Source organism: Anoplopoma fimbria, chromosome 2, assembly GCF_027596085.1.
Source record: "Anoplopoma fimbria isolate UVic2021 breed Golden Eagle Sablefish chromosome 2, Afim_UVic_2022, whole genome shotgun sequence".
NCBI lineage: Eukaryota > Metazoa > Chordata > Actinopteri > Perciformes > Anoplopomatidae > Anoplopoma > Anoplopoma fimbria.
Window position 1 is genome coordinate 13,975,621 of NC_072450.1, and position 23,260 is coordinate 13,998,880.

A 23,260-nucleotide genomic window follows, 5' to 3' on the forward strand; every position below is an offset into this window, starting at 1 on the left:
GTGTGTGTGTTCATGTATGTGTGTCATTTATAGAACTTGCCCGGCTAAGTGAAAAAACACAAATCCATCATTGAAAGTGACAGTGAGGAAACACTACAACATTAGAACAAATGATTGCTATAATTGGACTTTCAAACATCGCCTTCACTGTATCTATTTTTCTTCTGCCTTTCCTCTAACCCTTCCCCCTCTTGGTTTTCTCTGTTTTCTTTATAGGTATCCATCAATTTTTATGACATTTTGCACATGACATTTTCACCTAATTCTTCTTCTTCTTCTATTTTTTCCTTTCTCACCCCATCAGGCTTCTCTGCAGAATGTCCAGTAAGGAGCGCCACCTTGAGTCCAACTGTCCGTCCTCTTATATAAAGACTGAGCCGTCTAGTCCTGCCTCCCTGACTGACAGCCTAAACCATCACTCCCCTGGTGGCTCCAGCGACGCCTCAGGCTCCTATTCGTCCACGATGAACGGTCACCCCAACGGCTTAGACTCCCCGAGTCTCTATGGCTCCAACGCAGGGCCCCTCGGTCCTGCTGGTGGCCCCGGATCAAAGCGTTACGAGGACTGTTCGTCAACTATTGGGGAAGATTCACAGATAAAGTGCGAGTACATGTTGAATTCCATGCCCAAGAGGCTGTGTCTGGTCTGCGGGGACATTGCGTCAGGGTACCACTATGGAGTGGCATCCTGTGAGGCCTGCAAGGCCTTCTTCAAACGCACCATCCAAGGTTGGCTTCTATTTTGACTTTCTTCTTTCTACTATTTATATCCCTATGTATGAACATTTCTGTCTCAGAGTCTGTCCATATTATTATTTGTTTAGAACTGTAGCTATTACAATAAACTGTGATCTGTTGGGTGTTAAATGAATTCTCACAACAGAACACATTACAAGGTTGGCTGCAGGATGTGAGGTCAGTAGTTTACCATATCGAACTGAATGGGCTGCTTAAAAAAGGCACAACCCTTCAGAGAAATATTGCACACATAACACCTAAAACATGAACTATGTTTTGTTCAAATAAAATGTACAGACACACACAATGCACTCTATTGCACATGCACACCTAAACCATTAGACTAGTTCCAGGACAAAAGATAAAAGCCCCTGGTCCGATGTGAACCCACATTTTCATGTGGTATAGGTTTCTACTAAGGGAGCCACCGGGACGCCCACCATAGTTTTTCTCTCTCCTTCCCTATTTCTCTATCTCTCATGCATGCACAAACACACACACACACACACACACACACACACACACACACACACACACACACACACACACACACACAAATAAGCATCAAATCAGCTTCAGGTATACACACCAACGCCCAGACACGCCCCCCTGTAACCCTCAACCTTGACCTCTTCTCCACAACAGCAAAGAATAATTTCCAGGTAGTGTTTGCATTCCTAGATCTAGCTGCTTATGCTTTACACAAAGAGTTTTAGCTATAAGCCTGATGTCCAGGAGATAAGTTCGTGTCAGGGGAAGGTCAGAGGTTATGTCTCGGGTCAGGAGTTCAGGTTAGGGGTTAGAGGAAAGAATGGGTTGAGCAGTAATCCACATGATGAGAAGAGTGCCAGGAATTAGGCTCAGTAATCCTTTGCTCATCGCTTGTTAGAGCTAGAAGTAGCCCAGGATGTGCACAGGTATTCAGGCTATCCTCTCCAATTTTGTAGATATTCAATTCATAATCAACTCTCAGCTTTATCAACAGTGTATCTTTCAGTCAACCTTGCAAGCACAGGACAGGTCAGACTAACAGACAACCAATTAGACGTCACGCAAGCCAGTAAATCAGCAATTTCTTCATTGGTTCATTAATCCACCCAGTTCAACAATCAAATCTACAATTTGATTGTTGAATTAATTTGGTTTTATGATGATTTTCACATTTCTTTCCACATCAAGCAGATGATCGGATACCTTCTAGACGGTTTACCTCTAAAATAGAACAACAAGTAAAAGCTTTGTACTTTTGCGAGTGCAAACAAATCCCATGAAAGATCCTAAACCAACTGTGTGTTAATCCATCTCTCACTACTTTCAACTTTTCACAGCACCCATATGTTCCTGCTGAATACAAAGATTTATTTTTTTTAAACTGGACATGAATATTAGTACTGTAGGGTCGACTTAAAGTAAACTACACGGCCCATGTTGATCATACAGAAGGAAGGTGTCACCCAGTACAACAGTGGGGCTCATTAATGTGTTTTCTGGCACAGATAAATAATATCAGGCTTTGACTATACATACAATACTTGTTAGTAGGATCGATTCTTTAATGGTTTTAGTCCTTTCATGGGATTTGATGGCAATAAACATTAATGTATATATGTATATAATATTACCAGACTTTGATAACCCATTAAACATAGATCCATGAAGCATATTTAAGTGTAGGAAGTCATTGAATTTTATATTCATATTATATTAGGACAACCATGGTGGTAAACCCAGTCAGAAAGTCAGTCAACAAGTAATAATCTTTAATGATTTGTTCACATTTTCTTAAAGTAACTAATAAACCCCATTAGTCAGCAGGACAGCCCTCTTGTCAGTCTGTATGCCACTGAAATAACCAAGCTACCAGTCAGCCAGCCAGCCAGTCAGCCAGCCAGCCAGCCGTCATCGATCAGTCAGTCCGTCAGAAAGTCATATCAGACAGGATTCATCTATCTGCCTTTCCATCCTTCAACCTATCTGTCGCTGCTTTCTTTTGCCTCCGATAAGCAGCTTTCCCAGTAAAGCCCCAGAGAGAGACAGAGAGAGAGACAGGGAGATGTGAGGGTCGGGGGGGGGGCCTTACATCCAGTAGATGGTCACCACTACGTAGAGATGACCTGTGTGTGTTTATTATGGGATGAGATCAGGACACAGGGCAATCCTGACAAAGAGATTGGAACACACACATACAGAGATAGAGGCAGAGGCACGCACACACAAACACTAACTCATAGAAGCACATTCACACATAGACTCCACCAACACACATGAATAGACAGCCATATATATGACCTTGTAATCACTGTGTGTAAAGGTTTCACCCTTAATGCTTCGCTGTTTGTATTAGTTGACCAATTCCACATGTTCCATTTCATTTTGTGGGCTTGTTAAAGGTCACATAGGTGAGGATACGGTCACAGATTAAATACCCAGAGCCCAGCAAACATATAGATATGATGCCATGTTGACTGTAGAGTCTCTTCAGAGTATGACCTTGAATAGATTTAAAGCACCGCTTTGTCCCCTCGCTCTCTCGCATCCTCATTTTCGCTGTATTTGTAATCTTCCCTTATATTGTACGGGACATGTTGCAGCTCAGGAAGTTCAGAGTCAAAGGTTATAGGTCGCAACTTCACAAAGCTAGTCACAGGACTGTTGTCACGAAGGGTCGTGACGAAGTATAACAGGACGGGAAGCCACGTTAAACCTGGAGCCACCAGAGGGATATACTGAAACATTAGCTAGATTGGATTATTTAAAATGATTGTTATTAAGAAATATATAAACATCCAATCACAATAATCTTACTACAGTAATTTTCCAAGCTTAAATGGACTGAACTCAAATTAACTAGGAAAATAAATGCAATTATATGTACAGATTTCAGTATTTATCAGCAGTATTTCAGCCATAGTATAAGTTGATGTTTGTTTGGATGCAGACTGAGCAGTCTTGGATCCAATGGAACAAATGGGTCATGACATTATCTTTGGCTACCACACAAGCCAAACTCATCCACAGATGAGTGTGTGTGTGTGTGTGTGTGTGTGTGTGTGTGTGTGTGTGTGTGTGTGTGTGTGTGTGTGTGTGTGTGTGTGTGTGTGTGTGTGTGTGTGTGTGTGTGTGTGTGTAACCTGTGTCTGTTTGTGTGTGTGTTAACCTGTGTCTGTTTGTGAGCCTGTGCTCATCCATGTAAATGAGCGCAGGTTTATGTGTACTTCTGTGCACATATGCCTGTGTATATGCACGGTCGTGTGTTAGTGTGAGTATCTTGGCTGGGAAGCAGGGCCAGCCTCAGATGGGCAACGGCAGACATATTGGTATGTTTCAACCCATTAGCCAATAAAACTGCAGGTAATCACCAAAAAAACACCTCCAGCTGGACAGGGAGGAGAGCATGGGGTGGGAGAGGAGACGAGAGGAGATGAGAGGAGACGACAGGAGAAGAGAGGAGACAGAGGAGATGAGAGGAGGGTTTACCAGTTTGTAAAAACAGGTAGTTGAAACAAGGAATGAGAGAAAGAAGGGAGAAGGGGGTAGGTTAGAGTGGGCACATGGACATAGGAAGGAATTTGTGGTGTGAATGTGTGTGTGTGTCTGTGTGTCTGTGTGTCTGTGTGTGTGTCCCAGCATGGAGGAAGTGGCTCTGGCAGCTGCTGTTTCTGTGGCGTCAGTCCAGCGACACCTGACAACCTGCATCTATCACTCCCTTATTGAGAGAGAGGGATAAAGGGGAGTGAGGAGGAGGGAAAAGTGTGGGAGAGGGAGGGATAGGGCGATGAAATCGAAAGATGAAGACAGCAAGAGGAAAGAAGAAAGGTGGATGAGGGCAGGAAAGATGCATATGAGAAAGGTGAACAGTGCAGTGGAATTTCAGGGATTCCAAGGGAGTTCTGTTCATGTTACCTTAAAGAAATTAGGCAAATTCTTAATAGGTCAACGATTTTAAATATCTAAATACGTAAGTCAAGGTACTCAGAAAAGAAAGTGAATGGGATGGAGAGGCTGAACTTATGTCAAGTTAGATGTGAAACGTCAGGAGAGGTAAAAACAAAGACAGCTCAAAGAGAAAGGCAGGCAAATGCAGAAAGCGACATTCATATACGCAGTCTGTCCAATGGTGGTCAATTGTCATGCAGCAGGTGGACATACACACACACATCTCAAAGGAGATTGCAGGGGATTTGAGGCCCCTCGTATATCCCCCTCACTCACACCAACACACACACACACACACACACACACACACACACACACATATGTACAAACCTACACGTTATACATAGGAGCCTCCAAGACCCTCTCGACTCTAAGCCCACCTCAGTGCACAATAAGACACATAAAGACAGAAATAAGGACACACAGAGAGAGCTATGACATTCTGATGTAAACCCTTCTTCTCTAATTCCTATCCGGTACCAACACACAGTCCTATATCACATATCTATTAATATTTATAAGCCTACAGTACCTACCCCTTTTCTAGGGTTTAATATCAAGAACATTGTATTTAGAAATATGCTAGTATTAAAGTCCACTGCACTTTTAAATTGAGTTACTAATTGAGGTATTGTAAAGTCAAGTTTCACAAACATTGTTATTTCTGTCATAGATGTCACTTTAATCAACAATTGATTTGCCTTATCATTATTTTCTATTTATGGACACTTCAAACAGACATGGGGTTTGATGTAAAAAAAAAAACTAAAAAAAAAAACGTCTTAATAACAGGTTTAACACATTAAGCCTTAGTGCTACCAGCCCTATAAGTGGCTCTATACTGCACTATCCATTTAGCAGTGCTTGGCTGCTTAGCCTTGCACTAACAAGGCCTTTTACTGACCATCCATTAACCCACGCAGAATATGTCATTAGCACATTTAGCCTTAGTGCTAGGTAAGTGTCCCTCTTAATTGCTGTATTAATCTGCTCCTCCTGTATCATCAGCGTGTTAAGGTTGGGTGTGAGCTAACTAGTCCCGTTAGCGGTGTCCATTAGACTGGAAGGGTCCCCACGGTATTTAGCATGTTTAGCCTTTACTTTAACTAATAAGGCCGATTAATGAGCATTGTGTTACCCATTAAGTGATGTCCGTGCATTTAGCCTTTTCCTAAGCTAACTAGCCCCCTTAATCAGCCCAGTAATGAGAACACATCCTCTCCACAGCAGCAGTCAATAGTAATCACTGTTTACTCTGTTTCAGTGGGATATGCATTGGCTTGCTGGGGAACTGTAGTTGACAGGTTGGCGGGGGAGGAAGGGAACAAGGGGTTATTTTGGGTTCACATCTCCTCACAGCTCATACTATGGATAAATAAGCCTTCCTGAACAAAGAAAACTGATTGGGCAATTCTGCAATAGTCCAAACTGTCCTAGCAAATCTATAACTGTTCCTTGCTTTGAACTGGGTGGAAGCTAAATACTAAGTGGAGGAAATGAGCAGAACTGGAGGGAGAGTGAAGCTATAAATAAAAAAAACAAAACAACAGAATGAAACCGAGTACAACAAAAGGGGAGCAAGACAGGATGCACGGTATTAGCCTCAAACACACTTCAGGTGTTTGTGTTTTCGTTGGAGAGGGTTGTGGAGTTAATAGACTTACATCGGCTAATAATCTTAGCCTCAGCTCTGCATCAGTGCTACTCTGAGTGAACTTCAGCTTGTCACGCAAACTCAGCCTGCTCCAGCTCTGACGTATGCACTTATACTTAACACACTTATATACACGCAATTACACTGTTTCCTATGTCAGTTTTTTAAACAAAGTGATAACTAATGACTTGAGCAATCAGATTAAAATATCTCCATTCTTAGTAAGGGACACCCCGAGTGGATCCTGTGTCCGTATGTCTATTTACATCTCTCGATTTTTCTCTCTCTGTCCAATGATTCATATCAAGGAATACTGTGTTTGTGTTTATAACTTTGTCTTTTTTGAAGTAGGATATGTCTGTAAGGTTGTCTGCACACCTGTCTGTTGAAGTATCCATCTGAAATGAAACCCTTTTTCCGCCTTCCTCCTAACATGTCTACATACAGGCAACATAGAGTACAGCTGTCCAGCCACCAACGAGTGCGAGATCACCAAGAGGAGACGCAAGTCGTGCCAGGCCTGCCGCTTCATGAAGTGTCTGACTGTGGGCATGCTGAGGGAGGGTAAGGGAAAAGGTCTCTTCCTTATCTTTCTCTGTTAACTGTGCTACATGTAGCATTTTAAAGCCTTTTAAATATGTTTATTTATTTGGTTAATAGAGGCCCTCTGCTGATGAGATTAACAACTTGTACAGCTGGTTGCATCATCAGAAGACCACTATCCCTTTTGGGGGCAGAAATGTGGTCTTAAGTTTGAGGAACTCAATATCAACCAGTGCCATAAAAAACTGGCCTCTATTCAGTCATGGTGTCATTGTTGTTACGGTTAATATACAGACACCAGTGAGGATTTATTGATGTTGAACAATGCTACATGTAACACTTCTAAGAAATTGTTAATACTCCTTTTTATAAAAAGCATATATTTCTATTGGCATCATGCCCCTCTTGTTTGCCTTCCACATGTCCATCTTACCACTTCCAGTCTTTATGTATCCTCATACGTGTTCAAAGCTTGGTTTCACTAAAACACCCTTTCACTGTGTTCGTTCACCTTTTCCCTTCCTCATACACAAGTTAAATACAATGGTATCTGAGGTAATATACACACAAAGTCAAAGTCCTACAACCTTGTCTTACCTAAATGAGATAAACATATACACATTAAAGGATAATTTCAACACTCACACTCAGAAATTGTTCAGTTGTCAAGAAAGGTTAAAAAAAAAAAGAGAGATATTATCTGCCCCCACACCACTTTGATTAAATACACTCACTCTCTCATTTTCACACTCCCTCGTTGCCCCTGCCTCTTTCTCTCCCTCTCGTCTGCCCACCTCTGACCTTTCTACTCCCACTGCACTTCCAACAATGAAATGAGGGAGAGGAGTGGCGAGGGATAAAGAGGAGGGCCGACGGAGAGAGAGAGAGAGGACTAGTGGGAGGGGTAAGGTGGGAGAAAGCTAGGGGGAGGGCAGGAGAGCGAAGCGATTGATTTATAGGACCAGAGGAGAGGGACCAGGGGAGGTTGAGAGGCAGGGGGAGGATGGTTGAATGAAGCAGAAAGTGTGTGAGAGAGGAAAAGGAGAAGAGAGGAGGGTCAAGGTTGTAATTGATGGGAGACTTGGCCTACGCCCCCTTCCTTACAGTGGTCAGGGAGCGTGGCTCTGCCGACGCCTGCCAGCCCTCCCTCCATCCATTCCTGTCTTCATCTTTCCCTCCAGTGCTCCCACTCAGTATTACTGTACTGTTTCTGTAGCTTCTGTTAAGCCTTTCATCCATCCATGCTCCTCTTCACTCTCTGTTCTCTCCGTCCTGCTGCCACCGTGACACTCATCCATAGCTGCAGCTTCTCACCCACTCAGACGTTATTATGTGAAACCATCACAGTTTGAGGAGGCAGTTAAAAAACATCGACATTCTATTAACCTGGCAAGCTGAAGGTATTCTATGGGTTGACAACTTCACATTTCCCACCATGGTTAGAATGGAATAATAAAAACATATACAGCATGAACTTTATCCACAGAAACAAAAGGGTGTATGAAAGACTACATAAAAATATAATTTTGCAAACAAAGTATTTGATTTTTGACTGCAGTAAATTTTCCCTCTGAGACTGATTGATTGTGATAAAAAGGCTAAAATCAAAATCAAAATGTAAAGCAAATAATTAGCATCATGGCATAATTTAACTATCTCCATTTTGCAAACAGCAAAATACTGTAAAAGAGAAGTTAACATTGAGAAACCTCCAAGTTTGAGAGACTTACATTTACACAAAATAAAACTGCCCGAAACAGCCACAATTTCCCTTTTCTACAAAAGCATGCTCATCTCTCTCGCTCTATCCTCTGTCTCTTTCTCCTTCTTTTGCACACACACACACACACACACACACACACACACACACACACACACACACACACACACACACACACACACACACACACACACACAAGCTGCACACAACAAGCTGCTGTGCTAGCGTTTGTTCTCCCAGTTGATCTGACATAGACAGAACCCATGTCTCATCCCCTGTTTTGTCTCGCGTATGTGTCTGTGTGGCCACAAATACCCACACACACGTGTAAGTGTATGTATTATTGGCAGTTTCAACAGTCTCCGGTTCACACAGCTCAGAAAGCATCTTCCTACTGGACACAGAAACAACATCGCCCCTGTTGATAAACTCCAAGTAAAGCATTCATTTCATTTTAACACTTTTAAAAAGAAAATTAACTTAGTTAATTTTGTTCAGAGAGTGAACAAGAGAGGTAGACATGCTATTGATTTAAAATCTTAAGGATGTGGTTTGCCCACTAAGCCAATAAGAGAGCAGAACTATGCTGCCTTTAGTTGAGGCAGCTTCGCTGCTTCAAACACATATATCATATACACACATACATGCACACACACACCACACACACACACACACACACACACACGCACACGCACACGCACACACACACACACACACACACACACACACACACACACACACACACACACACACAGAGGCATACATATATACATGAACATGACCACAGCCACCTCATTTGTTGTGGTGGGAATGAATTTAATGCTGGAGGTCCCGCTCTACATATGAATAAGGGTCATTTGGAAACCGATACATCCATTTATGAAGTGTTCTGGGACATTTCATAGACATTCAGATCATGGACTATAAAGAGCAGCTGTACATAACCCCTAACCGTTGCTTAATTCTGCTGGAGATGTTATTTAATAACATTTAATGTACAAGCAGTCACTTTAAAGACCTAGTGCATGCTGCGGATACACTAAATATCTCCTCAAACTCCCTTTGAATTATTATTCTAAAATAGAAACCCCCAAATCAATCCTATAATAATGCAAAGGTGTAATTGGAACTGAATCAACAGATCTGAAACACTACCCATAATCAAGAATAAGATAAAGAAAAAAAATATGTCATATTGCAAAAATGTAAAAGAAGACCTTGTCTGCCCTTATAATAACATACATCTTTGCAAACATCAATGTACAGAATGACAAAGACATTGTTACTCTGCCAGGTTAAACATTTCTCTCATCCAACAATCCTTTGCATACACAACATTTAGGAACATTGCACACTTTGTTTCATGCCGCCCTTCAGGGTGCATGCCTCATTGCAGCAGAATTGCGTAGATGATAATGGTAAGTGGCTAGATCAGTTAGCATCAGTGCTAACTGTGGTTGTCAGGGGCTTGCTCACGGGAGAAAGGTGAAGATAAAGTGGTACGCGTGGAATAGGGTGGAGGACATGGAGTAGTGTGTGTGTTTGTGTGTGTATGTGTGTGTAGATGCTGTAGTTTACCCCTTAGGGCAAGATCTGCCTCAAATTAGCTTTGTCGCCCTGGGAGACAGAGAGGGTGAGATGAAGAGCAAGAGCAAGTGAGGCAGCAAGGAAGTGTGTGTGTGTGTGTGTGTGTGTGTGTGTGTGTGTGTGTGTGTGTGTGTGTGTGTGTGTGTGTGTGTGTGTGTGTGTGTGTGTGTGTGTGTGTGTGTGTGTGTGTGTGTGTGTGTGTGACGGAAAGAGAGGGGAGAACAAGAGGCCAGAGGGTCAGTAAATCAACTCAGAACGGAGTGTTTTCTTCACATGGTCTCTCAAACACACACCCGATTATGTGAATTCACACACACACACACACACACACACACACACACACACACACACACACACACACACACACAGTCCTGTCTGTGTGGAATATTGAGGAGAGGGATAAACGAGCAGGGGGTAAAATTAAGCAAGTAACGAACATGGGGCACCCACCCACCAATATGTAGCAGCTAATTTCTGGAGCAAGGCAATTAAAAGGCCTGACTATATTATGAGAACTTCCCCTCTGGCAATGGCTGTCTGTCCATTTTTAATGAGGTCATAATGATGCGTCAGCTGAAGACCGAAAGGTCACAGAGGCGGGGCTTAAATCTGCCTAGAGAGAGGGGAGGGGGGAGTGAGAGAAAAGGGGTATTAATGCAGGTAAAAGATTTAATGAAAAATGATGTGACACAAGGTTGAAAGCAATTTGTAACAAATGTTTACTTCAAAAAATTACATTTTACAGTTTAATTTTATTAATTTGAACACTGTAGCTGTCACAGTTTTTTCTATTTGTACACAACTGGCAAAGCAAGACAGACATAATGCATTCAAATTCAGCCGTAATGCATACAATTGTCATGAACAGAATACAAAACACAGATCAGACATTTGAACATGAAAGGATTTGGCAGACACACACAGACCAGGAGCCAGCAGTATTCAGAATGCATGTACATTTTGCATATGGTCATATTGACAGATTTGCTCCCTCACAACGTAGCAGCTTTGATGGTGGCACGTCTGATGAATCACGGTTAAACAGACAGAATGTGTTGAATCCCAAAACCAAAGCCTCCATCTCTATATTGCCATAAACGGCCAGCTGGATTCAGACGGTAGACTACTAGAGAGACAAGTCCACGGACTGCAAATATAAACCTTGGCACACTGCCCCACACATGCACACACACACACACACACACACGCTAACTGCTCGTGCCAACTTTGGCTGTGCTCCCCACGGCCTCTAAGACCTAATGAGTGAGATCGGGTGGAAGGCCCCAGTCTGTGTGAGGATTGGAGTGCTGGTGTGTGTGTTTGGTGTGTATATACAGCTGGCAGTGTGCGTCATAACTCTCTTCATAGCTCAACAGTCCTGACCGCTGCTATCCGATCTCATTGGTGCACATAAATGCAGTCATACACACCACAATCAAGACGACTGGCAGACACATGTCGAAACACACAAGGACAATTTGTTCCTAATAAAGTACACATATTCTGGAAGATATCAGTGATTAAAAAAAGTAAAAAAGAGAAGATATGGTTTGGCGGCCAATACCTGATTTGTAAATATATAGTGCAGGACGAGTTCACAAGAAGATGGGAGGTAAGATAGAAAGAAGAGGATGACTAGAGGAAGAGAGAGCGAGTGATGGGGAGATGGGAGGAGACAAGAGGAGAGGACGTGGAAACAGAGGAGGGGAGCGCCAGACAACTGATGGCGTCTGGTGTTCCCCCATGGGAAACTTGTAGCTAAATCTGGCCCTGTAGCGTCTGTCCTGAGTGAGTGTGTGTGTGTGTGTGTGTGTGACTGGCATCTGGTTGCATCCCAGCAAGAAAGGAGCGATAATGGAAATGCTGTGACGAGAGATCTGCCTAAGTGGTCCGCTCTCTTTCATATACACCTTGGTTGTTTGTCTTGAGAGTAGAGGAGAAGTGGAAGGAAGACAGTTTGGGAAAAGCGATTTATTTACCAGGAGACTTCAACGTAATGTAGCTGTTGTTTTCAGTCGCATGTGACAGCTCACAACAGCAACGTTTTCATCAAACTCACACCAAAAATATCCACAAAAACACTCTAATGTGACGCACATGTCATAAAAAACAAGACTTCTGGTTGAAAAAAAAAGAATAAATACAAACTCAAGAATGTATTATTACTAAGCTATTGAGGTTTTTGCTCTTCATCTCAGAAATTTGGAATGCCGAAAAGTCTTGTAAATGTATCAGGGTATTTAATGACAGCATTAAAAGAAAAAGGGCCATTATCCTGGAAAAGGCAACATTTTCCACATGGTCTCACACACATGCCCATATTCACACAAACACACACACACACACACACACACACACACACAACACACACACACACACACACACACACACACATATTCACACACCAGTGACAGCCACCTGCCCGCTGCCTCAGGCATAGCTGTTCTGATCTGTTCTGGTCTAAACAAGCGTCACTGCATGACACTACACACACACTTTCCTCTTAACCTCCCCTCCGCCCCTCTCTCATGCTCTCTTTATTTTTATTTTTTTTATTTAAACTATCTGGTGTCATTAGTTTTAAAATGTTAGCATAAAATCCCTCACCAACGTGAATAATCTTAACTCTGACATTGATCTGTACCAACCATAAGCACACCACATGATCCATGTTCTGTGGCTATATATACACACATATGTTGTGTGTTTCCTCCTCCGCGTTATTTCTACTTCTTCCTCACATGCAGAGGAATCATAGACACACACAAACACACGCATTGGATTTAAATGGGTCTGTTGTCTTACCCAATCTACTCGCCCATCAGTTGTTAAACCCACACAGGAAAACCCTTTATGTTATTACACCAGCCCTGCGGTTTTACACACACTCATTCACAAATACACACCCACAGAAAAATAAGGTGATAACCTGGTCTAAGGTTGAAGAGAGACTTCAACCCTGTTACCACTTCAATTACCATAAAACACACACTCTTGCCCTCTCCCTGTCTCTGCCTCTTTAAATGGTCCCTTCCTCTTGTGCTTTTTGTCATCCTGCGTCCTCTTTGCTGTGATCAACAGAAATCGATCATTTTATTTGTCTCCTTTTTCCTAGCTCCACTTTAGGCCTCACCCCTTTTCTCGCCCTCTTTCATCCTCTTGTTCTCTCATATCATTGACCATCTGAAATCAATTCATTTTCTTTCTTTCTCTCGTCTTTCCTCTTTTCCTCTCTTTCCACGCTTGCCAGTTTCTCTCTTCAAAAGCACTTAGTTGTCAAATGCATTTCACTCGCAATCCCTCAACTGTTCAAACACACACACACACACACACACACACACACGTGGTGACACAGAGTCAGCACCAGAGCAGTGTAAAATCTATGCTGATGTGATCAGGTCAGATTGTCGAATTGACAGACAGCAATATTCCCACGAAAGGAAAGATTCACCTTCATCATTGTCACTGTGTGTGTGTGCATGGTGCAATAATGTGTGTACAGCATGTGACAAAAGGGGTGCAAAATTTGTCTCTGAAAAATTTAACATACAGTACCAGTCAAAAGTTTGGACACACCTTCTCATTCAATGGTTTTTCTTTATTTTTTTTTATTTTTTTTTCTACATTGTAGATTAATATTGATCCAAACATCCAAACTATGAAGGAACACATATGGAATTATGTGGTAAACAAACAAATGCTCAACAAACCAGAATATGTTTTATATTTTAGATTCTTCAAAGTAGTTGAATGAGAAGGTGTGTCCAAACTTTTGACTGGTACTGTACATCATGTGACATAATTTAACTTACAGCATGTGACAAAAGTTGCGCAAAATGTGTTAATGAAAACAGGAATTAAGATTAGGCATTATTAAAGGAGCTGAATTTAATATTATGAATATTAATATAGCAGCAAACAAATATTTGTACACTATTAGCCCTGTCAGCATTTTCACCATATTTTGCACCGTTAGCTTTGTGGCTAGCCGTCGACATGTTGAGAGCCATTGAGAGGCAATCATAATGCTTCCGGTTTCGGATCTTGGACCTTTAACTATATGGCATCAAATTCAGTTTACCCAAACTCTGCACTATGTAACACAAAATAATTTCAGTGTGTAGAAGTAGAAGCAGTAGACTGAGTAGAGGTGTACCTTTAGTTGACATAATAATTAAAGCATATAATGAAGGCGCACAGCCTCTGTGGATTTTGTCTTTTCTTTCATGGATCTTTCCAGTTCTCTCATTGTTCTGTTCCTTTCTCTTTTCCTTTTATCATCCCTCCTTTTCTCTCTCATTTTATTTCATTTATTTCTCATTCTTCTTCATTTACTAGCCCATCCATTACCGACCCCTCCTCTTCTCTTATTTCACAACCTGTGCTCTACTCCTCACTCCTCTGTTCTCCTCTTTCTTCCCTTTCTATTATGATAATCTTCCATTAATGGTCTTTATCATTTTTTATCTAAAAATGTTTTTTCTATATCGCATCTTTATTCCATTTCTTAACCATTCCCTGCTCAATTATTCTGTTCTTCACTTGCCTTTTCTTTTTCCTCTTCATATTTTTGCCCTCATCCTTACATTTTCTCTCCCTGTCCCTTTTCCTCAACTCTCCTCTCCTGATTCCTTCCCTCCTCTCCTATCATGCCCATTCTTTATGACTTGAAGGCTCATTTGTTAAGAGGAGGTAGAGCACTCTCGCTCTCCCCCTAGCCTCCTCCTGTCTCTTTTTTGTGGTCTTTGGAAATATAATTTTCAATTTTTAATTTGATTCATTTAGATTTGATCATTAATCAGTGCTGAGAGAGAGTTAATTTGGTGGAAAATAGATGAGGTAGTTAGAGAGGGCTCTTTATAAAGTGAGCTCAGCACAGTACTGGGTCTTTTAGGTGTTAGTAAAAGGGAAAGTGAAAAATTGAGAGTCTGCATGTGGGAGTTTGTGTGTGATAAAAAAAGGGGAAAAGTGTGCAAGCTGTAGCTAACGGCAAGGGAACAGTTAGGGATGGAGTCCAAGCAGGAGGTGTAAGTGTGTCATAAGTAGACAAAATACAGACATGGGAAACAGATGTTTGCCCAACATCACATTTTGATACTAAGATCTATTAGTTAATTAATTTCTTGCTAAATTGAATAGGAATCTGTGGTTTAAAATACCGTATGCAGCCATATGACACACCTAGCTATTGATTAAAGATCTTCCTCAAACACTTTCTTTCACTTCTTTTCAGTCTTTATTCGTCCTCTCCATCCAAACATCCACAGTGTCCTCTACCTTCTCTACCTCTGATACTCTGTTTTTCTCTCTCTCACATCTTCTGAACAACCACTGACCCAGGAAGTGACTGAGCAAGCTGCTTTTTGGGGCTTACCCAAACACAACACGGGGGGTGTGTTAGAGAAACATAGACGTTGTGTGTGTGTGTGTGTGTGTGTGTGTGTGTGTGTGTGTGTGTGTGTGTGTATGTGAGAAAAAAAGCAAAGAGTGGGTGTGTTAGTGGGTTTGTACCCCCTGGTGTTAAGAGTTTCTTGACCGTTTGCTGACACTGTCCCCCCCACTGTACCTGGACTGTCAGCCCTTCTGTCTACCTATTTTAGTCTCAAACACACACACACACACACACACACACACACACACACACACACACACACACACACACACACACACACACACACACACACACACACACACAAACACACACACACACACACAGACAGATGCATGTCATGTTCAGTTAACCGGGTTGACTGCTGCCTGGGCCAGTAAGAGGTTTACCAAATTTCCGTAAAACAAATGTGTACACTTGCGTAACTGTAAGATGGTTTGAATAAAAGCGGCTAACAAAACGTGCACACGTACACAACACAAATAAAACAGGGAAACACATGATCTTACAAATGCCAATGAATGCAGGAACATGCTCCCTTACATTTTTTTCCCCCTTTGCTGCCAATAGGAAGTCTTTCTGTTAAGTCTCCTAGGTGTGTTTTCTTGGTCATGGTCAGCACATTTTTCAGAGGATTTATATCTGTGTGTGTTAGCAATTCTCTCTTGCTCTCTCTCTCTCTCTCTCTTTTTGCCCCCTCCTCTTCCTCTTTTTCTCTCTCTATCTATACATTTAAATCCTGATCCAGTGGTGCTGTACGAGTGTAAAGCGCTATGCAGGAATTGTGATATTTCATGGGTGTGTTCAGTATTAGGTTAACTTTGTCCCTAGATTGTCTGTTAATGAAGGCTTGTAGATTATGTTCTTCTCTGTTGAGCCTCACTTTATTTCTGAATGGTATAAACAAGCATTTAACAGCCCTTTCAGATTCCTACTCTCCTGTTCCCCTCCAGGGTACATGACACCTCTGTCTTCCTTATCCATCTTTAAGTGGTAACCACGGTAACATCCAATCCCCTGAGAGATAGGCCTAATTAAATTAAGACTCCTTTGTGTCAATTAATTAACGAGACAGAGAGAGAGGGAGAGAGACACCAACAGAGAGAAAGAGATTGGGAAGGAGACAGGAAAAGAGTCAGAAAGCCAAGAGACAACATGAGAGGGAGAGAGAGGGAGAGAGGGGTAGACCTTTTACTCAAATGGTGTCTCTACAAATTAGTCTTGTTGTAGAATAAAAGAGGCAAGCAGGTTTAGCAAGCTTGACAACGGGATAAAAGTGCCTACATGCATAACAGACACACACGCAAGCACGTATGCACTGCAAAAACAGCACAGCCAAACCATTTCATTATGTAATCGTCTTCCAGTCAACACATGTTCATTCATTTCCACTCTCTATTTTTATGTTTATTTATATTCCTTGTCTTTTGATAAATTGTCAAAAGAGTTCAAAAGTTTCAGTGTCATGCGCAGTCTGTTGATATACTTCTTCTGTCATTCCTTACAGGCGTTCGTCTCGACAGGGTGCGTGGTGGGAGACAGAAGTATAAACGCCGGATAGATGCCGACAACAGTCCATACCTGAACCCACAGCTGGCTCTGCCTCCCAAGAAGCCATGTAAGAACAAACTCACATGCGCAAAAAAACTGACTGGCAACAGAATATGTGATAGTCCTTCTGCAGGGATTCTCAAGAACAGAAATTTGCACCCTGTCCTCAGTACACAGTAACTCATACTCATGCATATTGACATTTGTGCTGCAAAGAAAAAACATCTAACATAGTGACAAAGGGAACAATGAAAGACAAACTATGGACAGTGCACAAGTAAAATCCTCCCTAAACAAACAGAAAACAATCCAATCCCAGCATGAAGTATAACAAGAACTGCCTTTCCATCAGTTCATATCCTAATGGACACAGTTGGACAGTAAAAAATAGTTTAAACACAAACACACACACACACACACACACACACACACACACACACACACACATAAATAGAAAGCGGGTAGTGAGAAGCCCATCTGTTTGGGACCAAGTTTATCATCCTGTCTCTACTGCTACCAGTTTGGGGTCATAACATTTTATTTGTGTAATATTTCACTATAAAGGTATTCATTTAGCTCCGGCTGGATTGGCTGTGTTGGTTTTTTTTTTTATAAAGAATGAAACCATCGCCAAAGCCTGATGATTGAAAATTAACAAGGGAGGGAGTGAGAGTGAAAGAGGGACAGGTGGAGACAGAGAGAGAGGGAGAGACTGAGCCTAAATGAGAAGGTTTCTCAGAGAGAGAGAGAGAGAGAGAGAGAGAGTGAGAGAGAGAGAGAGAGAGAGAGAGAGAGAGAGGGGGAGGAAGGGAGAAAGAGGAAGGTAGGGGGCAGCCAGAACCCTAATCCGGATTAAATCCAATCTGGCAGCCACATCAAACTAGAGTTAGCTCTTTAGCTAAGCGTCTGCTCGCACACATGACACACACACACATACACATGCACATGCAGTGCAGATTGAACAGTGTTTAGCAGCTTGGTCCCCAAAGCCCATTTTGCTTAAAGCTTGAGCATATTCTGCTTTAGGCCAATATGCTGAATGGCTGCACGACAGCTTACCGGGACTTCTGCACTACTAATCATTGAAATGATGGGATAATAAGAGTGTGTGTACACTATGTGTGTGCGTGCGTGTGTTTATAATGTATGTGTTTGCATGCACAGAGCATGTGCGTGTTCCATCTGAATGTCTTCACTGGTGGGTTATAGACCAGTTATCCTTAAACAGGTTTAGTTATATTTAACTTTTTAGTCCTGTTATCATTTTGATTAAGCTTTTGTCCCATTTTGGATGAGTTTCAACATGAGTCATTTACTGGATCACCAGTGACCACTCTAAATAGTTATTCTGGCTGTATTCCCGTCCTTTCCTTTAATATATGTATGAACACAAATCTCTCTCACCTAAAAACAAAAACTAGATCATATTGACTTCCTCTGTCTCTCTCGTTCTTTTTCTCACACAAACAGTCAATACAAACACAAAACAAATCTTTCTGTCCCTCTGTCTCTCCCTCAGATACACACACATACAGCCTATCTATCTGTAGCCCAATCCCTAGCCTCAGCGTCCCCATTGATTGTGTGAGAACAGAACAATAGCCCAGGGTTTGGAAATGGGCTTCCATTGATTCTAATTAGGGAAACATTAAATAAGATTTACCCACAGATACTGCACTGTGACTGGGATTGGTTTGGCACAAACGACCCTGGAGCTGGAACTAGAGGGAAGAGGGTGGAAGAATATATCCATGTACAAGTGTGTGTGTGTGTGTGTGTGTGTGTGTGTGTGTGTGTGTGTGTGTGTGTGTGTGTGTGTGTGTGTGTGTGTATCAACAGAATTGGGGGTGGAGAGTGTAAGATCAATACACAACTCATCCCCCCAACTCTGTTTCACTCTCTCTTGCTGTTTATCTCTATCTAGCTGTCGCTCCCTCGACTCTTCCTGTCTGTCTCTTACAATCTGTCCATGGCTCTATTTCTACCTGTCTGTCTTCTCCCATTTTATTTTTTTTGCTTATCCCCCTCTCTCTTCTCCTCCATCCCTCTCTCCTCTCTTGCTCTTCTATCCTCTGTTATTATTCCCATGCTTGATTAGTCAGTGGATTAATTTGGAAGCAGGGTATCAGTCTGTTACTAATGGGCCATAGAGATCTCATCACCACATGTCACCATTACCAGCTGAGCTGTTTGGCTTTCAGTATTATCTTTCCCTTCTGTATGTATCCGTGAAGCTTCTTTCAGCAGTGATACAATGTTTCAAGCAACCTGAATCACCTGCAGTTATAGCCTTTAATCACACCTTGAAACATCTCCTAACCTGGAAATGTTACAATGCATTTTTTAAACTTAACTCCTGCCAAATTGCTTGGATCAAATCAAATCTATTGCTTGAATGCTGAACAATTCCCCAGGACATTCCAAGCCATTGTAGTCAAGCATCCTCTTCTTTGATCGGGTTTCCATCACATATCTCGATATAAAATGACCTAAAAACGGCCACCTGACAGTGTACTGCAAACAAACTTTGTTATACTATATTATTCACAGTATACAAAATAATTAAACTGTAAATAATTACTTTTCAGATAATGTCATAAATTAACCTTTACACTTTTAACTTTATAAAGTAAGTGTTGTTTGACAATTTCAAGTTAGTTCAATTACATTTGTAAGGGTCAAACACTTTTAACATTTTTTCGTTTGTACATATTTATGGTTGTATGCAACACACACACACACACACACACACACACACACACACACACACACACACACACACACACACACACACACACACACACACACACACACATTTTTTACACACATATATAAACTGTATAATGTATGAAATGCTGTATGTGTGATATCTAACATTATGATTTGTGTGCTGTATACTATTGAAAAAACTTAAATGTATATATGTTGATTTAATGCAACATGTCTCTGTTTCTTTCTCCTAGTCTTATGGTTATGTCAGCTAAAATTGTTTTGCTACATGTAGAAATACATTTAGACTTATGTGTTATCTATCAAGCCATGTTATGAGGGACTTTGCATATGACCTTTCACATTTTTGCACCGGATTGGTGTGGAACAGCTTGCAGCCTCAAACGGCAAAAATTCACCATCTCTCTGTCTCTGTGTCTTTCTCCTTGTCTGGTGGTCATGTCAGTTGCCTTTGGCTGCCTTGCAGATAACAAAATCGTCTCTCACCTGCTGGTGGCCGAGCCAGAGAAGATTTACGCCATGCCTGACCCAACAGTACCAGACAGCGACATCAAGGCCTTGACTACGCTGTGCGACCTGGCGGACAGAGAGCTGGTGGTCAACATCGGCTGGGCCAAACATATCCCCGGTAGGGAAAAAAACCAAACTGCTGAACCCTGACTTTCTCACTGAACCTAACCTGACTCCATGTTGTTACAGGATTACAAACACACATATGTCCATACATATATATATTTTTTTTTCAAATCCAGAGTATAGGTATATGTCATATACACACCCACAAACATATACAGGAAAGCATACATGCGGTGTGAATTGGCAGAGCACAAGGTTCGACTCAGCTGCTCCAGATGCAGTTCAGGTACACACACATACACACAAGTGCGCCTGGTGCTAAGGTGTGACCTTTCACCCTAATCCTTGCACTCAGACAGTCTGAACTGTTGACTCCTCCACCTGGCTAACCAAATGCTCTCACATGTATCACACTTTCATACAGGCACAGAAATTCTGACCTTTTGAACCAAACAGTCCAATCCCCTTACATACGACATGTGTATGTGTGTGTGAGTGTTGGTGTGTTTGTGAGACGATGTACCATATATCTGACAAAGCCCTTTGAAACAACAGCCTTTTGTGAACTATATATGTACTAGTATTGAAAGCCATAGTCACAAAAATGCCATGCAAATACAAAACTAGGGTAATAAAGGTTTACCTGTGGCTGTTAGAACTTTGCACGACGACTTTGCATGCAGTAAAGAACAAGGTTTTCATTTTTGGATTCTTGGGGTTGGTTTAGTTGTATACGAGACACAATGCGTACTTGGACTCAGAACATGCTTTGAGATGATTGTCATTTGAAGCGATAACCATTAATTCATATTTTTGTGGGGTCACAATTTTATTAATGAATTTAAAACTACATTATAGAGAATTTTAGGTGTGTGATTAGAAGAATAAGACAAAATATAGTGCAATGAAAATGTCACATTTTAATGATAAAGCTGTGAATAGTCATTTATATTTACAGTAAGGTGGGTTTTAGTGCATATGTGTCACTATGCATGTCTATCACTAAAACAGAAGAATTTAATCTGTTTAAACTGACTCATTTTTTCTGTTCAAAATTGGATCTGGACTTCCAAGAAAATTTTAATAATGGCAGGATACACAAATGAGCCGTAAAATGAGTAAATAAGAAAATCAAAAAGAGAAAAACAGCAAGACTGGTGAAGGGGAATGCATCTGGCCGTGGAAGCTTAAATGAAGAGGAAGACAGTGAGCAAGACGTTTGTGATTAAAGCTGTAATCTGGTTTTGGTTTTAGTGATTGAGCCTGCTGTGACAGCAGAGAGGAGAGAAGAGGAACGTCTCAGATTAACACAGATTAGCCCAAAGATTAGTCCCATTGTCGTCTGGAAATATGGTTATAGAATGGAATAGAATAGAATTACCCCCTGTTGCCACTGCTCAAACTGTATAGGGGGTTGTGAGAGTATAGGGGGAAGCACCAGATTAGAAGCATAAATACCACTCAGTCATGCTGCGTAAATCTATAATAATAAAGTCAATAGCGTTGGATAACAGGGTCTCCAAATGATATATATAATATATTATCAATAAATGTGAAAACAACAGAGAGAAAGAGAAAAAAAAAGAGATGGGGTGAGAGAGAGAAGGATGGGAATATACATTGCTTCTTGTTAGTGTATTGATCTATGTGCTGCTATATGGACAGTAAGCAGACATATATATTGATCCGTGAACCAAGTATAGCCCTTTGAATATTTATTTTTCTCTTTATAAATAACATATAACCTCATTCCAATACTATCTCCTTTCCTGTAATCTCCCTGTCCTGTGTTTTTACTCTTTCGTGCTTTCTCTTTTAATACATTTATCTCTCACCCCTATGCTCTATGATGCACCTACTGTATATATAACATACATACACAAACAGTACTCACAGACACATGCAAATATACACACTAACGTACACATAATGTGTGTTTAATGTATTGTTTTGCATTGGACTTTTCCTTTGCTCACTACTTTTTCAAGTGAATTGACTGAGTTAGCCAGGTTAAGTCCTTGGCTGTGTGTGTGTGTGTGTGTGTGTGTGTGTGTGTGTGTGTGTGTGTCTGTCCGTGTGTGTGTGCATGTGTGTGTGTGGAGGGAGCGAAGCGCAACGATTGCTTGGCGGAGGAGAGAAGATGGCGTGATTAGATGAACGAGAAAGGCAATCCACTGCTCACAGAGAAAGATAGAACTCTTCATCTTCCAAGTGTGTAATGCGTGTGTGTGTGTGTGTGTGTGTGCGTGTGCGTGTGATGTGAGCACCTTATGAAATCCTCATTGTTTACAACACTGAACACTGATCTAATACTCTCTCACACACACTCACACACACCTACACACACACACACCTACAAACATGTACACACAGAAAGTGATCTACTGTTCGCTCAGGGTGGAAAGGATTGTCAGAAAGAAATACGCCTCCTCAACATTCTTTATCAGACTCCTACACAAACACACACACACACACACACACACACACACACACACACACACAATAAAGAGTCTACAATGACTTAAGTCTTGAATAGAATAGAATAGACCTGTTAACCTTTTTGCAGCCGTCTTGTTTCACATCTTGTCAAGTGTGTGTGTGAGTTTCACTCCGTGCAGGGTGTACACGTGAACACACACACACACACACACACACACACACACACACACACACACATACACACACGTCTGTGCTCGCCATGGTACAGTAATTTTTTTAATCAAATTGATGGAGAGAGACAGAGAAACAAAGAGAAAAAAGACAGAGGCAGAGAGAGGAGAGGTGAAGCCAATTTATGCTTCATGATATGGCTGCACAGCGCTGCATACACGCACAC

General features: G+C 41.5%; 1 protein-coding gene across 6 annotated transcripts in view; it reads left to right on the plus strand.

The window, feature by feature from the left end:
• The first annotated feature begins 304 nt into the window (after positions 1-304).
• esrrga (estrogen-related receptor gamma a) overlaps positions 305-23,260 on the plus strand; it is a 45,577-nt gene continuing 22,621 nt past the window's right edge. The window contains exons 1-5 of one of the 6 annotated variants that reach the window (XM_054613311.1): positions 312-729; positions 6,776-6,892; positions 17,075-17,180; positions 17,792-17,805; positions 20,315-20,476. In XM_054613311.1, the coding sequence (XP_054469286.1) occupies positions 318-729; positions 6,776-6,892; positions 17,075-17,180; positions 17,792-17,805; positions 20,315-20,476 (811 nt within the window). In that variant the 5' untranslated portion in view covers positions 312-317. Of the gene's footprint in view, positions 730-6,763; positions 6,905-17,074; positions 17,186-17,791; positions 17,806-20,293; positions 20,477-23,260 lie in introns of all 6 variants that reach the window. The other 5 variants (XM_054613272.1, XM_054613280.1, XM_054613301.1 and 2 more) reach the window with 5 other exon arrangements.